Raw genomic sequence first — 17,242 nt, forward strand, 5'->3', positions numbered from 1 at the left:
TCCGTAATGACCATTTTCCAGCGGGATCCTATTGCCTGGAATTTTATCACTCTTTGTTCGGAATGGAGATCCCACTATTCTTTGGCAGAGAAATCTCTGCACCACTGTCACCTCAATCCCAACAGCCCAGCTCTTACTTCAGTGATGCAACAGTCCTCAGACACGAAGGGAAAAACCTTCCAACTCTTCAATCTCTTGAAGAATATTGCCCATTAGACATAGGAGTAGCATTAGGCCATTCAGCCCACCACGTCATGCTGTGTCGATCGATCAAGGCAGATTGATTTTCCTTGTCAACTCCATTCTCCTGTCTTCTCCCCATAACCTTGGACACCCTTACTAATCAATAACCTATCAATGTCCCCTCTAAATACTGTACACCCAATGACATGGCCTCCACGTCCATCAGTAGCAATGAATTCCACAGATTCACTACCCTCTGGAGAAATCAATATCTCTTCATCTCTTTTCTAAAGGGAAACACTTCTATACCGAGATTGGGCCCTCTGGTCCTAGACTCTTACACTACTGAAAAGATCCTCTGCAGGCACACTCTATCTAGGCCTTTCAATAGTCGATAGGTTTCAATGAGCTCACACCCCCCCCCCCCATTCTTCCTAGCTCCAGCGAGTACAGGTCCAGAGTTAGAAGTTAACATGCGTATTTCCATCACACAGGACTCAGCCCTAGCCCTTCCACCTTCTCTACAAGCATCTGACACAAAAAGCTGGCCAAAGCCTCCCCGTGTAACCAAAGCCCCGATAATCTTGTTTGGACGCCCATTAGTCAGGGATGGGAGCAATGCTCGTCGACACTGAGGACAATAGACACGTTACTTAATCAGGAGCCAGGAATATCCAGTTCTACTGAGAAATTTTCCTGAGTAACTTACACAAAAGCATCCATGGAAAGGAATGTACCTTTCCGGCCGAGGTCTTTCATCAATTTTGGCCCAAAACAGCATTTTGTAAGCGTTGCTCTAGATTTCCAGCATCGTGGGCACCGGAACCCCAAGAGGCAGTCCGCTCGCTGCAGTTTACATAGCACCCACCTCCTCCGGTACCCACTTATTTTCGAAAGGAATACCGTCAGAAGAGGGCGCCCGTTTCCGAACCGAGCTCCCAACTGAGTCTCGCCGAGGGTCCTTACCTTGAGGGAGGTTGAAGACGGAGATGAACAAGATGAGGATGGGGAGGGGAGCGGTGGCCCAAGCCAAAGGATTAAACATTGCCTCTTGCCCGTCCCAATTTGAAAAGAAAGCGGTATTCTGAGAGTGGGTGGTCTTGACCTTACCCACACCCTTGCCTTCTCCCAAAGATTTGGCTAAACTGTGTTGGTGGGATCGCTGGATCTCATAATGGGACAGGAAGCGTCACAAGGGCCGTTTCCAGGGTGTAGGGAGCAAATATACGTCACTTAACTTTTAGAAAACAAACTTTTATCTATTTGACGTCACCACACCCCGTCTCTGTTCTGACACGGGAAACGCTCTCTTACTTCTAGACAAGGTTGAGTCCTGAAAAGGCTCTCGGCAGGAAACGTCGACCACTCATTTCCATAGCTGCTCCATGACCTGTTGAGTTCCTCCAACATTTTGTGCGTGTTATTTTGGATTTCCAGCATCTGTTGGAAATTTCTGCTGTTTATCGCTCTGCTAAACCCTGGAATTAATTGCAGATAAGCCATCTGGAATAAAACTCAAGCTACTGGCATTACTCAGCAGGTTGGGCAGCATCTATGGAGAAATGATAAGAGTCCACATTTAGATGCCCAGTATTGTGAGCATTTGCAGTTGTTTTTTGTTTTGTGTAGGAGTCACTTTGCCCACTCCTACCTTCCCTTTGAGCAGTCACTTAATGTCACAGTGAAGTGGTAAACTGTTACAGCACAGTACAGTTGTGCTGACCCTTTAACCTACTCCAAGGGTAATTGAACTCTTCCCCCCACACGCACAGCCATGTGCCTATCTAAGAGTCTCTTAAATCCCTCCAATGCATGAGCCTCTACTACCATCATTGGCAGGGCATTCCGTGCACCCATCACTCTCTGAGAATCCACATATACTTTCCTCCAATCACCTTAACATTATGACCCCTCATATCAGACATTTTCACTGGGAAAATGTATCCAGCTGGCCACTCAATCTATACTTCTTATCAATTAAATTACTTCTCTTGGGAATTCAATTAGCTCACTCAACTGATTCTCATAAGATATGCTTTCTAATCCAGGCAGCATCCTGGAAAATCTCCTCTGCACCCTCGCTAAAATTTCCACCTATTGTTGTAATAAAATGGCCAAAACTGAACCCCAAGTCAGGTCTAACAGGAGTTCTATAGAGCTGCAACAGTACCCCATGGCTCTTGAACTTAATCCCCCAACCAATCAAAGCCAATGCTCCATATACCTTCTTGATTTACCCATCAACAATACATCCTATCAAATTGTGTGGCAACTTTGAGTGATCTGTGGACTCCAGACATCTTTAAGGAATATACATATATTTCCGTTTAAAAGTGAGGTAATGCTCACTTGTTCAATGTCCATTTAATGGCAGAGCTGTTCCTGAATCACTGAGTGTGTGCCTCAGGCTTCTGTACCTCCTATCTTATGGTAACAGTGAGAAAAGGGCATGCCCTAGGTGCTGGGGGTCCTTATTAATGGACGATGCCTTTCTGAGACACCGCTCCTTGAAGATGCCCTGCGTACTTTGTAGACTAGTACCCAAGACAGAGCTGACTAAATTTATAACCCTTTACAGCTTCTTTCGGTCCTGTGCAGTAGCCACCACCCACACCCCTCCCCCCATCAGTGTTGCAGCCTATCAAAATACCCTCCATGGTACATCTATACAAGTTTTGAGTGTTTTTGTTGATATACCAAGTCTCTTCAAACTCCTAATGAAGTATAGTCACTGTCTTGTCTACTTTATAGCTGCATCGATATGCTGGGACCAGGTTAGGTCCTCAGAGAATTTGACACCCAGGAACTTGAAAATGCTCTCTTTCCACTTCTGATCCCTCTATGAGGATTGGTACGTGTTCCCTTACCCTTCCTGAATTCCACAATCAGCTCTTTCATCTTACTGATGTGAGTGCAAGGTTGTTGCTGCAGCACTACTCCATTAATTGGCATATCTCGCTCCTGTATACCCTCTCATCACCACCTGAGATTCTACCAACAATGGTTGTATTATCAGCAAATTTATAGATGGTATTTGTGCTGTGCCTAGCCACACAGTCATGGGTATAGAGTAGAGCAGTGGGCTAAGCACACACCCGAAGTGCACCAGTGTTGATCGCCAGCAAGGAGGAGTTATCATCACCAATCTGCACAGATAGTCATCTTCTGATTAGGAAGTTGAGGATCCAATTGCAGAGGGAGGTACAGAGACCCAGGTTCTGTAATTTATCTATCAGGATTGTGGGAATAATGGTGTTAAATGATGAGTTATAGTCAATGAACACCATCCTGACATGGGTGTTTGTATTGTCCAGATGGTTTAAGGCCGTGTGGAGAGCCATTGAGATTGTGTCTGCCATTGACCTATTGTGGCTAACATTCGTGGTGATAGGATGCACTGACTCCAAAGGAGGTTTATGAGAATCATCCCAGGAATTAGTGGGTTAACATACAAGGTGTGTTTGTTACTTTAGGACCTGTACTTGCTGGAGTTTAGAATGAGAGGGTATCTAATTGAAAACTATAGAATATTTAAAGGTCCAGATAAGGTGGTCACGAGAGATTTCATTTTGTGGGTCAGTCTAGGACCAGGTGGCACAGCCTCAGAATAGAAAGATGTCTCTTTAGAACAGAGACGAGGCAGAATTTCTTTAGCCAGAGGGCAGTGAATCTGTGTAATTCATTGCCATAGATGACTGCAGAGGCCAAGACACATAAAGCAGAGATTGGCAAGTTCTTGATTAGTAAAGACAACAAAGGTTGAAGGAAAGACGACGTTGAGAGGGAGAAAAAAAATCAGCCAGAATCAAATGGTACAGCACTCAATAGGCCAAATGGCCTAATTCTGTTTGACTTATAACAGATTAGAATTTATTGGGTGAATAGAATGAGGGCAAGGCAGGAACTTGTCTTTATTATAAAGAGCTTCAATTATTTACTTCCCCTCTATAGATGCTGACTTGCTGAGTCCCTCCAGCATTTCGTGTGCTGCTTAAAATCTGTGAAGGGTTACAAAGTAAAACCAGTCAATAAGTGCCAAACCCTCTCAAACCCGCCTACCCTTCAACAGGATGTGGCCATTTGATTCCAGTGTCTTTTCCCAACTTTCCCCACATCCACCAATTTCTTCAACATCCACATATGTTTGGATGTGTCTGCAGTGAGCTCCATATCACTCTGAGGCATAGAATTTTGAAGATAGATTTTAAGGCTAACGGTAGGGGCATAACTTTAAAGTGTTTGGAGGGAAGTACAGGAGATAAGGGGTACGTGGTTTTGACAGAGAATGGTGGGTGCTAAGTTACTGTCTCTGCCAGGGATGGTGTTAGAGATGTTTGCAGCAGCAGAGGATGTAGATTCAGCCATCTTCATGAACACTAACCTTCCCACCATCAGGACAATTTCAAAAGTCAATGCCTAAAGAAGGCAGCACCTCTCATGAAGGACCATTAATACACAGGACATGCCCTTTTCCCATTACTATAATCAGGGAGAAGGTATAGAAGCCAAAAGACTCACTCAGCAATTCAGGAACAGTTCTTCCCCTCTACCTTCAGATTTTTGAACAATGAACCCATGAATACCACCTATTTTGCTTTTTAAAACACTATTTAGCTTTAAATTTTATTGTTTGATAGTACTTTTTTATGCATTCCACTGTACTACTGTCACAACAGGTCAGTGATGACCCTGACCATGTTGTGCTTACCCACTGTCCAGACTGAGGGACACTGAAGCTCAGTGCAGCCATTGCTGAGGCTTGGAGAGGAAGGACCCGATACTGCACATGGAGCAGCAATTTGGGTGAGGAAGCCTCCCGAGCAATAGAATGGGTATCACCACAGACAGCCAAGTAAGGGACAACAATGCTTTCTCTCAATGTCAACAAAAGAGCCGGACATTGAATTCCCAGGGGCGGGGGCAGTACAGTACTCATCTTCTGTCTAGATCAACTGTACTGAGGTTGACAGCTTTAAGTTCCTAGAAGTGAACATCACTAATAGCCTGTCTGGTAAAGACCATGACGGCTCACCAGCACCTCTGCTTCCTATAGGGGCCAAAGAAATTTGGCATGTTTCTGTCAACTCTTACTACCTTTTATTGATACACTGTACGAAGTATTCTGTCTGGATGGATCATGGCTTGGTAATGGGAATTGCTCTGTCACGGAAAGAAACCGCAGAGAAATGTACACAGCTCTGCACATCATAGGAACTAGCTTCCCTTCCATGGACTCCCTACAGTTCTCACTGCCTCAGAAAAGCAGTCAGCATAATCAAAGATCCCACCCACCCCAGACATTTTCTCTTCTCACATCTGATAGAAGATACAAAAGCCTGAAAGTATGTACTACCAGGCTCAAGGACAGCTTGAGCTTTTGCTGGAATCTTGAATGGACCTCATATGATAAGATAAACTCTTGGCTTTACAATCTGCCTTATGATCTTGCACTTCAGTTTACCTGGACCACTTTTCCAGTAGTTTTTAGACTGTATTGATATTTTTACCTTGTTCTAGCTGAATGCACTGTATGATTTGATCTGTATTTAAGACTAGCTTTTAACTGTATCCGTGTGACAATAATAAACCAATACTTTTTAAAAATAAAAAAAAATTACACTAGTGAATGTAATGACAACAAATTATTTTAACTTTCTTTCTTTGTGTACTTATCATGAATCAGAACTCCCATACCTCGCTGCTCCACAAGGGGCAATCAGCAGCAACAGAAAGGGAGTTAACAATCTGCCCTTTGTTGCCTGCACCTAAAACCACCCTAGTCTGTCACCATTTCCAATTTCCCCACCACTACTACTTAACTGGATCCACCTATCACCACTCCCCAGTCTCTCCCACCATTCCCTCTTCTGCCAATCACCACTCCACAATCCTCACCTCTTCATACTGAACTCCTCTCTTCCCAATGCAGATGGTTTTGACCCAAGCACCGAATCCCCGCTCCCCTCCAGATGCAGCCTGACCCACTGAGATCCTCCAGTAGTTCCACTATTCGATCATGACTGATCACTATCCCTTCAACCCCATTTTGCCTTCCCCCGTAACCTTGGATGTTGCAACTAATCAAAAACCTATCCACCTGTGTTTTGGAATATACCCAATGATTTGGCCTCCACAGCCATCTGTGACAATGAATTCCACAAATTCACCATCTTCTGGCTACAGAAATTCCTTATGTTTTGAAGGGACTTCTACCCTAAGGCTGTGCCTCATCCCCGGTGCTAGACTCTTCCATTATTATTGGAAACAGCCTCTATTAGAACACTCAGTTAGCCAGTTAGAACACTCTACACTATCTAGACCTCTTCTTGGATGCTTCTTAGAACTTATCTCCTTAAACACAGGTATTCACTGAAATATTGACCAACAGCACACAGATATTAGGAATGCAGCTGAGCCTACAGCCCTGTAATCACAGAGAGGGTCCCCAGTTTTATTTTGAAAAAAAGGGGGTGGCACAGCAGTGTAAAGGTTAGCACAACGCTTTACGGTACAGGTAACCCAAGTTCATTTGCAGCAGTTTTATGTTCTTCCTGTGTTTGTGTGGGTTTGCTCCCACAGTTCAAAGATGTACTGGTTGGTAGGTTAATTGGCCATTATAAATTGTCCCGTGATGTTACTGACTGGCTTGTCTTGTGGAGCTGGAACTGCCTATTCTGCATTGCAGCTCTATAACTTAAAAATAACAGGCCTTTTTATTGCATTGAATTTACAGGAAGACATATACACAATGGCCACTTCATTAGGTACATCGGCTCGTTAATACAAATATCTAATCAGCCAATCACGCGGCAGCAATGATGCACAAACAAATGCAGACATGGTCAAGAGCTTTGGTTGTTCAAATCAAACATCAGAATGGGGAAGAAATGTAATCTAAGTGACTTTGACTATGAAATAATTGGTGCCAAATGGGGTGGTTTGAGTGCATCAGAAACTGCTGATCTTCTGGGATTTTCACACACAAGACTCAATAGTTTACAGAGAATGGTGTGGATAAAAAAAAACATCCAGTGAGCAGCAGTTCTCGGTGAAATTACCTTGTTAATGAGAGAAGTCCGAGGAAAATGGCCAGACTGGTTCTCTGACAGGAGTGCAACAGTAACTCAAATAACCACGCATTACAACAGTGGTGTGCAGAAGAGCATCTCTGAATGCACAAACAAATTGATCCTTGAAGTGGTTGTGGGCCTGAGTCCTTGTGTACCACAAGGATAGATCTCTTGGTGAGGTCCAGCTTTATCCATCACCGCTTCTAGAATATGGATTGCATTAACTAAACCACATGCTCTCAAGAGGTACGGATTGAGGTACCAGATTGCATCTAATTACATAGCAAAACACCCAATTGCAAGCTGAATAAAAATTGAAGAACCTCAGCCTTTTAGAAGATGGAAGATCACACTTTATTTCTGAACTACTTGCATACAAAAAAAACATATTGCACATCAACCAAAGAAAATAAAAAAATAGAAAAACAAAACTAAAAGACAAACATAGTTTGGGATCTCATACACAAGACAGTTGGAGACAGGAAACCTGCGGCTCAGATGACTTCTGGGTTTCCAAGTGTTAAACAGCCAGAGTGTACAGAACAGATCCAAACCAACACCACAGAGCAGGCTCACACATCCTTTGGACTGTCCAAGATGCACAGTGGGTGAAATAAAACAAAGGAACTTGGACACTGAGAAAAAAAATTACTTCATTTGTGGTTCCAACCTTGCCACCCAGACCACACAGGTGGGAAGGTCGTAATATGGGCCGTACCCATCCAAAATCAACGTGACCCACTCCTGTCTCTCCGGGCAGCTGGTCACTCAGCAGACAACTGCCTTATTGGGCGAGGCACCAAGTACAAGCTACACACTCCCTCCTCTCCAAGCTCAGACTCCAGACCAGCATCGCTCATCACCTCAAGGCAATGCCAGCAACAGATCTCTCGACAGCCAAGTGGCTACTCCTGCTGGATGGTGGTGGTCTCGATATTGGAGTCATGCACAGCTGTCCTTGGGGTCTTTTGTAAGTAGGGTCATGAAGTAGTTTATAAAGGAAAATGGGGGAAAAAAGATTTAAAATTAGAAGTTTTCTTTGCTGCTTATGACGTCTCATGTTCACACACACACCCATCCGTCCACCCTCCTGCAGCATAGTGGGTTAACAGTATCAAAAACTGCTGCAGCTCACAGTTATACATCTCCACCAAACACTGGGCGTTAGGTTAGTGTGATGAAAACAGCTAGGCTTAGAGAGTGTTTTTTTTTAAATACTGTACAGTGAAAATAAATTAACCTTTTAAATGAAGCTGCTTTGTCCTACCTCTGACGTCCCAGATAATCTCCTTTCTGCGGCTGTCCCTGGAGCCCTTGTCGATCCATCCAACTCTCTCTCTGCATCCCTTCTTTCCAGTGTTTCTACATTTCTAACCAGCAATGACCTGACTCACATTTTACCATCATGATTCCCCCCTCGTTTATATTAGTTGTTTTTTTGATTTACTAATCAGTGCAAGTAATACAGACTGCATTGGGTTTTTTTTCCAGTGTCTCCTCACCACAAGTGTTGCATACTCATTTCCAATGTTGCTTTTCTTTTTTAAAAAAGATTATTTTGTCTTAAACAGTTTTAAGTAACTGACATCTTTCCCTCCACTCTACCAAGATTTTTATTTTTTATCTGATCTATCCACCTTCTAGAACCAAACCTCTGAAGATATCTATCAGTCACTGACCTCTGCCATTGAAACTTCGGAAAACAAAACCCCACTTTTCGCTCATACTGTCAGAAGGCACAACATCTTTATTTAAATGTGTTTTTTTGTGTGTGTATTTTTTAAATTTCCTCGAACTTTTTAATTAAATCTCAAAAAACAGATACACATATACGTCAGAACTCCTCCCCTCAAACCTCCGTCCGGTGCGGAGCTAAGGAGCGGGCCAGTGATGTGTCGAGTCGGGTAGTAAGTAGTATTCAATTTCTATCTTTGGCAAGCTTTGACAAGCACTATTGAATAAACATGATGCAAGCGGGACTGAGATTCACGGATGGAGGCTGCGGCGTTTTACGAAACACCGTTGACCACAGCCTGCTGCTTCATGGTGGGACCAGCTTGCTCGTGCTCCTTGGTTGCGCTGCCGTTTGAGCTAGTGACAGGGCCATTGGGGACAGTGTTGGACTCATCGCCAGGGTCTGCTCGCTCCTGGGGGGGGAAGGGGAGAAGAGAGGAAGGGTCCAAGCACAAACATACCATGACTGAATGTCAGCTTCCACTCCCCACTTTCCGGCGCCTGCTTTCTTCCCCACCAGAGAGCAAAAACTCCATCACTCATGAGAACAAGATCTGGCCTGCCCACCACTCAAAACTGTTGCTTATACAGTACCCCTGTAACCCAAACTAGTACCAAGTCTGGACCACATCGCTCTAAGCATTTTCCATCCACATATTTGCTCAAATGTCTTAATTTTACCTTCCCTGGACCACTTTCGCAGAAAGCTTGTTTCTTCAACGCCCAACACTCTGTGAGATAAAAGTCCCCCTTAAATCTTTCCTCTCACCTTTAACCTATGCCCTCTAGTTCTTGATTCCCAACCCTGACCTTATCTGCACCTCATGATTTTAAATACCTCTAGGGTCACCCTTCAGCCTCCTGTGTTCTAGGATAAAAACTCCAGCCTATCCAGTCTCTCCATTATCCCGGTATTTTTCTATACCTTCCAGCTTTGTACATAGAACATTACAGTAAAGACACTTCAGCTTACAATGTACTGACCTTTTAACCTATGCTAATCAATTTAACCCTTCCTACATAACTCTCTATTTTTCTTTCATACATGTGCCTTAAGAGTTTCTAAAGTATTCCTAATGTATCTGCCTCTACCACCACCCTAGCAGGGTGTTCCATGCACCCACCACTCTGGAAAAAATTCCCATGGTTTCCTCAAATCAATAAATACGCCCTCACATATTAGACATTGCCACCCTGGGTAAAAGGCACTGGCTGTCCTCTCAATTTATGCATATTATCTTGTACATCTCTATCAAATAGCCTCTCACCCTGCTTTGCTCCAAAGAGAGAAGCCTTAGCTCTCTCAACCTATCCTAATAAGACATGCTCTCTAATCCAGGCCGCATCCTGGTAAATCTCCTCTGCATCCTCTCTAAAGCTTCCACATCTCTCCTATTATGAGGCAGCCAGAACTGAACTGAAGTATGGTCTAAACAGCGTTTTATAGAGCTTCAACATTACCTCATAGTTCTTGAACTCAATCTCCAACTAATGAAGGCCAACATACCATACACTGTCTTAAACACCTTGTCAACTTGTGCAGCAACTTTGAGGGATCTATGGTTGTTGATCCCAGATCTTTCTGTTCCTCCACACTGCCAACAACCTTGCCATTAATCTTGTATTCTGTCTGCAAGCTCAACCTTCCAAAGTGAATCACTTCACACTTTTCTGGGTTGAACTCCATTTCCAAATTCTCAACAGAACTCTGAATACTGACAATGTCCCATGTAACATATGATAACTTTCTACACTATCCACAACACCATCAACCTTCATGTCATCTGCAAACTTACTAACTCACCCTTCTACTTCCTCATTCAAGTCATTTATAAAAATCACAAAGAGCAGAGGTCACAGAAGAGATCTCTGTGGAACACAATGGTCTCCAAACTCCAGGCAGGATACGTGCCAATTACTATCACCTCCTCCTGTGCAATCCACTAAGGAACCTTCCTTTAGCAAGGTGATCAAAGTAGCTCACTGGAGTCTTGCATTGTTGCAACCTGATAGTCCAACTCCTGTACTCATTGACCCAACAGATGAAGGTAACTGTGCCAGACACCACCCTTTCCACCCTGTCTTGGTTGCATGTTATAGGAGGCAAGTTTGGATGCTGTCCAGCTCCGTCCACCAGTGGAGGTAGTTTCCAGTTAACATCAAGGCTCTACAAGCTCTGCTATCTTAGCTCATGTTAACACTGACCACTGCTTGGTACATAAAAATGCATAGTCATGCAATCATCTGACAGCTTCTTAAACACCACTATCATGTCTGCTTCCATCACTACCCCAGAAGCCTTCCATTCACCTATCACTACAACACAAAAATTACCACTTACATCTTCCTTAAACTTTTCCCCACTCACCTGAAAACGATGCCCTTTAGTAGCTGACAGTTCTACCCTGCAAACAAGGCCATCTACCTTAGTCACTTTTATAAACTTCTGTCACATCTCCCTTCAGCCTATGACACACCAGAAAAAATAACTCAAGTTTGCCTAACCTCTCTTTACAGCACACACCCTCTAATTCAGGTAGAACCTCTTCCCTCTGAAGCCTCCACATCCTTGCTGTAATGTGCTGAACTGAACTGTACACAACACTCCAAATGCAGCCTAACTGAAATTTTATTTTTTCTGACTCTGCTGCTTAGTGCCCTGACCAATGAAGGTGTGCCATACACCCTCTTTACCACCTTTTCCTTACCAGTTGTTTCTCCAATGACTCTGGCTGGGGAGTTTTCTCTGATCGTTCCTTCTGTGAGATGCGTTGTCGGCTTTGAGACTCAGCACGGGAAATGTAATCGGCCACTGTAACTGAGGTAACAAACACGTCAAGGACTGGGGTGCAGTCAATGCCCACTGCTGGCACAGACTCTGAGCAGGACAGGAATGGAGCTTTTGTCAGGGGCCACCCATTCTAATTTGACTTCTGTTTCCCATTATGACATGTTTGCCAATGAGGCCACACACAGGTGGGAGGCATAGTACCTCGTATTCCAACTTGATGGTGTGAACACCAATTTCACCAACTTGTGGTCAGTTCTCCTCCTTTTTCAGTCCCCATTATGGTTCCCCTTTCACCCCTTCTCTTTTCCTTACCTGCCCATCACCTCCCTGTGATTCTCTTATTATTATCATCATTTGTTTTGTTTGTATTTGAACAATTTGTCTTCTTTTGCATATTGGTTGTTTGTCAGTATTGGTTTGTGTGTAGTTTTTCATTGATTCTATTGTTTTTCTTTGTTCTACTATGAATGCAAGAAAATTAATCTCCAGGTAGTATATGGTGACTTTGAACCTCCTATGGACCACTCTCCTCCCCCATCAGATTCCTTTTCTTTCAGCTCTTTACCTCTTCCACCTATTCCATCCCAGCTTCTTAATTCACCCCCCACTAAACCTGGTCTCACCATTCACCTGCCAGCTTGAACTCCCCCCACCCCCGCCCACCGCCATATCCTGGTTTCTGCTCCCTTCCTTTCCAGCCCTGATGAAGGGTCTTGGCCCAAAACATTGACTGCTTATTCCCCTCCATAGGAGCTACCTGACCTGCTGAGTTCCTCCAGCATTTTGTGTCTGTTGCTCTAGATTTTCAGCATCTACAGAATAAGACCATAAAACATAGGAGCAGAATTATGCCATTCAGCCCATCGTCTGATCCGCCATTCCATCTTGGTTGATAATGTAAGGGGTTTCTTCTTTATGTTACTGTGTATGTTAATCAAAATGGCTTCTTTGTTATGTTAAAAGTAAGAATGCTTCTTTGTTATGGTAACTGGTGAGAGAGTGCTTTCTCTCCCAGCTTGTTTGGGTTATAATTACTGATAACGAGAATTGTATTCATTTGTTAAACAATTGGGATAGATGTTATTCTGTCTTGTGGGTCTGTGAGTTGTTGTTGCGCAAGCTTTTGGGGAGTTGGAGAGGAGATTGTGAGGAAGGCGGACGGTGCTGGATGCACTCTGGTTGACCACCAAGGTTGGTCCCGGACAGCGGGTCATGGAGGTCAGAGAAGATTGAATAGTGAATCGAAGACTTTGATGGTTGAGCTCCAACAATTGTGCACTAATTGACTGAACCCTGATCAGTTCTGGCATCTTTTCTTTCCTTTCATATATATTGTATCGCTATTAAACACTTAGTTCTAGTAAGATTTATAAAGTGTATTCTGTAAATGTGTGCATCGATATTGTGTCTGTGAGTTTGTATCAGTGTGCATTTCACAGCATCCACGTATACAGGAGACACGGTTTGGCGGGTGGACGAATTTTCCCCTAGACATATACCAGCCAATCGCGTAAGCGTTTACAATAAATTATACCTCTTAACCCCTTTTCCCTGCCTTCTTCCCGTAACCTTTGACACCCTTACTAATCCAGAACCTGACAACTTCCAATTTACCCAGTCACTTTTATTCTCCACAGCCACCTGTGGCAGTGAATTCCACAGATTCACATTGTCTACTTCCTCTGCTTCTACATTCTCTACTTTCTGAGGGGACTGAGGCCCTTTAACATCTGCTGGACGATGCTGAGGATGTTCTATGAGTCTGTGGTGGCCAGTACTATCATGTTTGCTGTTGTGTGCTGGGGCAGCAGGCTGAGGGTAGCAGACACCAACAGAATTAACAAACTCACTCGTAAGGCCAGTGTTCTTGTGGGGGTGGAACTGGACTCTCTGACGGTGGTGTCTGAAAAGAGGATGCTGTCCAAGTTGCATGCCATCTTGGACAATGTCTCCCATCCACTCCATAATGTACTGGTTAGGCACAGGAGTACATTCAGCCAGAGACTCATTCCACCAAGATGCAACACTGAGCGTCATAGGAAGTCATTCCTGCCTGTGGCCATCAAACTTTACAACCCCTCCCTCGGACTGTCAGACACCCTGAGCCAATAGGCTGGTCCTGGACTTATTTCCACTTGGCATAATTTGCCTATTACTATTTAATTATTTATAGTTTTATATTGCTATATTTCTACACTATTCTTGGTTGGTGCGACTGTAACGAAACCCAATTTCCCTCGGGATCAATAAAGTATGTCTGTCTGTCTGTTCTACTAAAAGAAGTCCCTCATCTCTACTCTGAAGGGCTGTCCTTGTATTTTGAGGCTGTGCCCTCTGGTCTTAGACTACCTCCCTCCTATAGAAAACTATGTTCACCCTGTCTAGGCATCTGATTATCTGTACACAACTTGCTCAGAGGTCAGAGGCCTGATGTCTGGGGCTGAAGATTGGAGCATGGAGAGGTAGTAAATTGGATTAGACATTGGCTCAATGGAAGAAGCCAGAGAGTGGTAGTGGAGGATTGCTACTCTGAGTGGAGACCTGTGACTAGTGGTGTGCCACAGAGATCATTGCTGGGTCCATTGTTATTCGTCATCTATATCAATGATCTGGATGATAATGTGGCAAATTGGATCAGCAAATCTGCTGATGATACAAAGATTGGAGGTGTAGTGGACAGTGAGGAAGGTTTTCAAAGCTTGCAGAGGGATTTGGACCAGTTGGAGGAATGGGCAGAAAAATGGCAAATGGAGTTTAACGTGGACAAGTGTGAGGTATTGCACTTCGGAAAGTCAAACCAAGGTAGAACATACAAGGTAAATGGTAGGACACTGAGGAGTGCAGTAGAACTTAGGACTTTATTCCTTGGAGTGTAAGAGAATGAGGGGTGATTTGATAGAGGTATATAAAATTATGATGGGTATAGATAAAAGTGAATGCAAGCAGGCTTTTTCCACTGAGGCTAGAAGAGAAAAAGACCAGAGGTCATGTTAAGGGTGAAGGGGGAAAAGTTTAAAGGGAACATTAGGGTGGGCTTCTTCACGCAGAGTGGTGGGAGTGTGGAATAAGCTGCCAGATGAAGTGGTGAATGTAGGTTCACTTTTGACATTTAAGAAAAACTTGAACAGGTATATGGATGAGAGGGGTTTGGAGGGATATGGCCCAGGTGCAGGTCAGTGGGACTAGGCAAAAAAAATGGTTTGGCACAACCAAGTAGGGCCAAAAGGCCTGTTTCTGTGCTGTAATGTTCTATGGCTTATAGGTAGCATGTCCTGGGGTTGAAGGCTTGCATGTGAGAGTCGACGGGTGGGAAAGGGGCTCGATTTGCTGTTCATCTTTTGTTCAATATAAAATCAGAGAATGTTTACAATGTACAATCTGAATTTCTTACACTTGATGCTTGTTTATTTTTGCTGGCCTTGTTCTGTGGGCATGCTATGTCATCATTGTAATGTGTGGTGACACTTACGTATTGCCCCAGCACATCCTTAGGTGTTAAAGCAAATGATACACTTCACTGTAGGTGATAAATGTGAACCTGTGGTGTCTGGCAGAGGAAATGGAGGGGAGAGGTGGGACAGCTGGATGATCGGAAATGCTGCTTGAGGGGTCAGCGGAGCCAAATCAACATGACCTTGATGAAAAGAACTGGAGAAATTCAGGCAGCCAGTGCTTTGTTCCCAAAGCAGGAATGGCTAATGTGAAGGGGCACAATTTTAAGGTGACTGGAGGAAAGTATTGGGGGGGGGGGTGAGATGTGGGGAGAGATGTCAGAGGTAAGTGCAGTGGTGAGTGTGTGGAACATGCTGCTAAGGGCAGATACATGAAGGACCTTTAAGAGACTCTTGAATGAAAGAAAAATGGAGGGCTATGTGGGAGGAAAGGGTTGGATTGGAGTAGGTTAAAATGTTGCCAGCATTGTGGGCTGAAGGGCCTGTTCTATACTGTTGTGGAGGATTGCCCAGTGGTATGAAGATTGTGTGTAGCTCCAGCACTGTAGCTGATGGGAGCGACTGCATGTATCACAGGTCTCCTGATACATCCTGCCCCTTCACACCCCACCACAATTCTGCCATCAGACACCTCACCTGGTTGCCGGTCTCGGCTCAGTGAACTGTCCACTCTGCTACCACGGTTGCGACGTCGCCGGCTTCTGTTACGTCGCGGGGGTCTCCCCTCAGTCTCATCTTGCGGAAGGAAAAGAAAGCAATGTCTTCACTCTGGATTTACTCCATCACAGGAAACCTATTATATGGGGGGGGGGGGGGGGTACTAAACAGCTGAAAACTGATAAATCATCAATAGCAAACACAAGGAAATCTGCAGATGCTGGAAATTCAAACAATGCACACAAAATGCTGGTGGAACAGAGCAGGCCAGGCAGCATCTACAAGGTGAAACACTGTCGACGTTTTGGGCCGAGACCCTTCGTCAGGACTAGCTGAAGAGAAAGATACTAAGAGATATGAAGGTAGTGGGGGGAGGGGGAAATGCAAAATGATAGGAGAAGACCGGAGGGGGTGGGATGAAGCTAAGAGCTGGAAAGGTGATTGGCAAAAGTGATACAGAGCTGGAGAAGGGACAGAAGGCCTCAGGAGAAAGAAAGGGGAAGGGGGAGCACCAGAGGGAGATGGAGAACAGGCAGAGTGATGGGCAGAGAGAGAGAAAAAAAACAACTAAATATATCAGGGATGAGGTAAGAAGGGGAAGGGCATTAACGGAAGTTAGAGAAGTCAATGTTCATGCCATCAGGTTGGAGGCTACCCAGCCGGTACATAAGGTGTTGTTCCTCCAAACTGAGTGTGGCTTTATCTTGACAGTAGAGGAGGCCATGGATAGACATATCAGAATGGGAATGGGATGTGGAATTAAAATGTGTGGCCACTGGGAGATACTGCTTTCTCTGGTGGACCGAGCGTAGGTGTTCAGTGAAACAGTTTCCCAGTCTGCGTCGGGTCTCACCAATATATAAAAGACACCAGGAGCACCGGATGCAGTATACCACACCAGCCGACTCACAGCTGAAGCGTTGCCTCACCTGGAAGGACTGTCTAGGGCCCTGAATGGTGGTGAGGGAGGAAGTGTAAGGGCAGGTGTATCAGTTGTTCTGCTTACAAGGATAAGTGCCAGAAGGGAGATCGGTGGGAAGGAATGGGGGGGGGAACGAGTGGACAAGGGAGTCGCGTACAGAGTGATTCCTGCGGAAAGCAGAAGGGGGGGGGGGGGAGGGAAATATGTGCTTGGTAGTGGGATCCCGTTGGAGATGGCGGAAGTTATGGAAAATTATACGTTGGACCTGGAGGCTGGTGAGGTGGTAGGTGAGGACAAGGGAAACCCTATCCCAAGTGGGGTGGCGGACAGATGTGCGGGAAATGGGAGAGATGCATTTGAGAACAGAGTTGATGGTGGAAGAAGGGAAGCCCCTTTGTTTAAAAAAGGAAGACATCTCCTTCATCCTGGATTG

General features: G+C 44.6%; 2 protein-coding genes across 5 annotated transcripts in view; both read right to left on the minus strand.

Moving 5' to 3' along the window:
• LOC132397072 (uncharacterized) overlaps window positions 1-1,341 on the minus strand; it is a 280,816-nt gene extending 279,475 nt beyond the window's left edge. The window contains exon 1 of the mRNA XM_059975332.1: window positions 1,150-1,341. Coding sequence (XP_059831315.1) covers window positions 1,150-1,228 — 79 coding nt within the window. The 5' untranslated portion in view covers window positions 1,229-1,341. The remainder of the gene's footprint in view (window positions 1-1,149) is intronic.
• A 7,639-nt stretch (window positions 1,342-8,980) lies between these two features.
• LOC132397071 (RNA-binding protein FXR1-like) overlaps window positions 8,981-17,242 on the minus strand; it is a 190,519-nt gene continuing 182,257 nt past the window's right edge. For 3 of the 4 annotated variants that reach the window (XM_059975330.1, XM_059975328.1, XM_059975331.1), the window contains 3 exons: window positions 15,867-15,965; window positions 11,696-11,805; window positions 8,981-9,400 (listed from right to left, as the gene is read on the minus strand). In XM_059975330.1, the coding sequence (XP_059831313.1) occupies window positions 9,263-9,400; window positions 11,696-11,805; window positions 15,867-15,965 (347 nt within the window). In that variant the 3' untranslated portion in view covers window positions 8,981-9,262. The remainder of the gene's footprint in view (window positions 9,401-11,695; window positions 11,806-15,866; window positions 15,966-17,242) is intronic. The other variant, XM_059975329.1, reaches the window with a different exon arrangement.

Source organism: Hypanus sabinus, chromosome 7 (genome assembly GCF_030144855.1).
Source record: "Hypanus sabinus isolate sHypSab1 chromosome 7, sHypSab1.hap1, whole genome shotgun sequence".
NCBI lineage: Eukaryota > Metazoa > Chordata > Chondrichthyes > Myliobatiformes > Dasyatidae > Hypanus > Hypanus sabinus.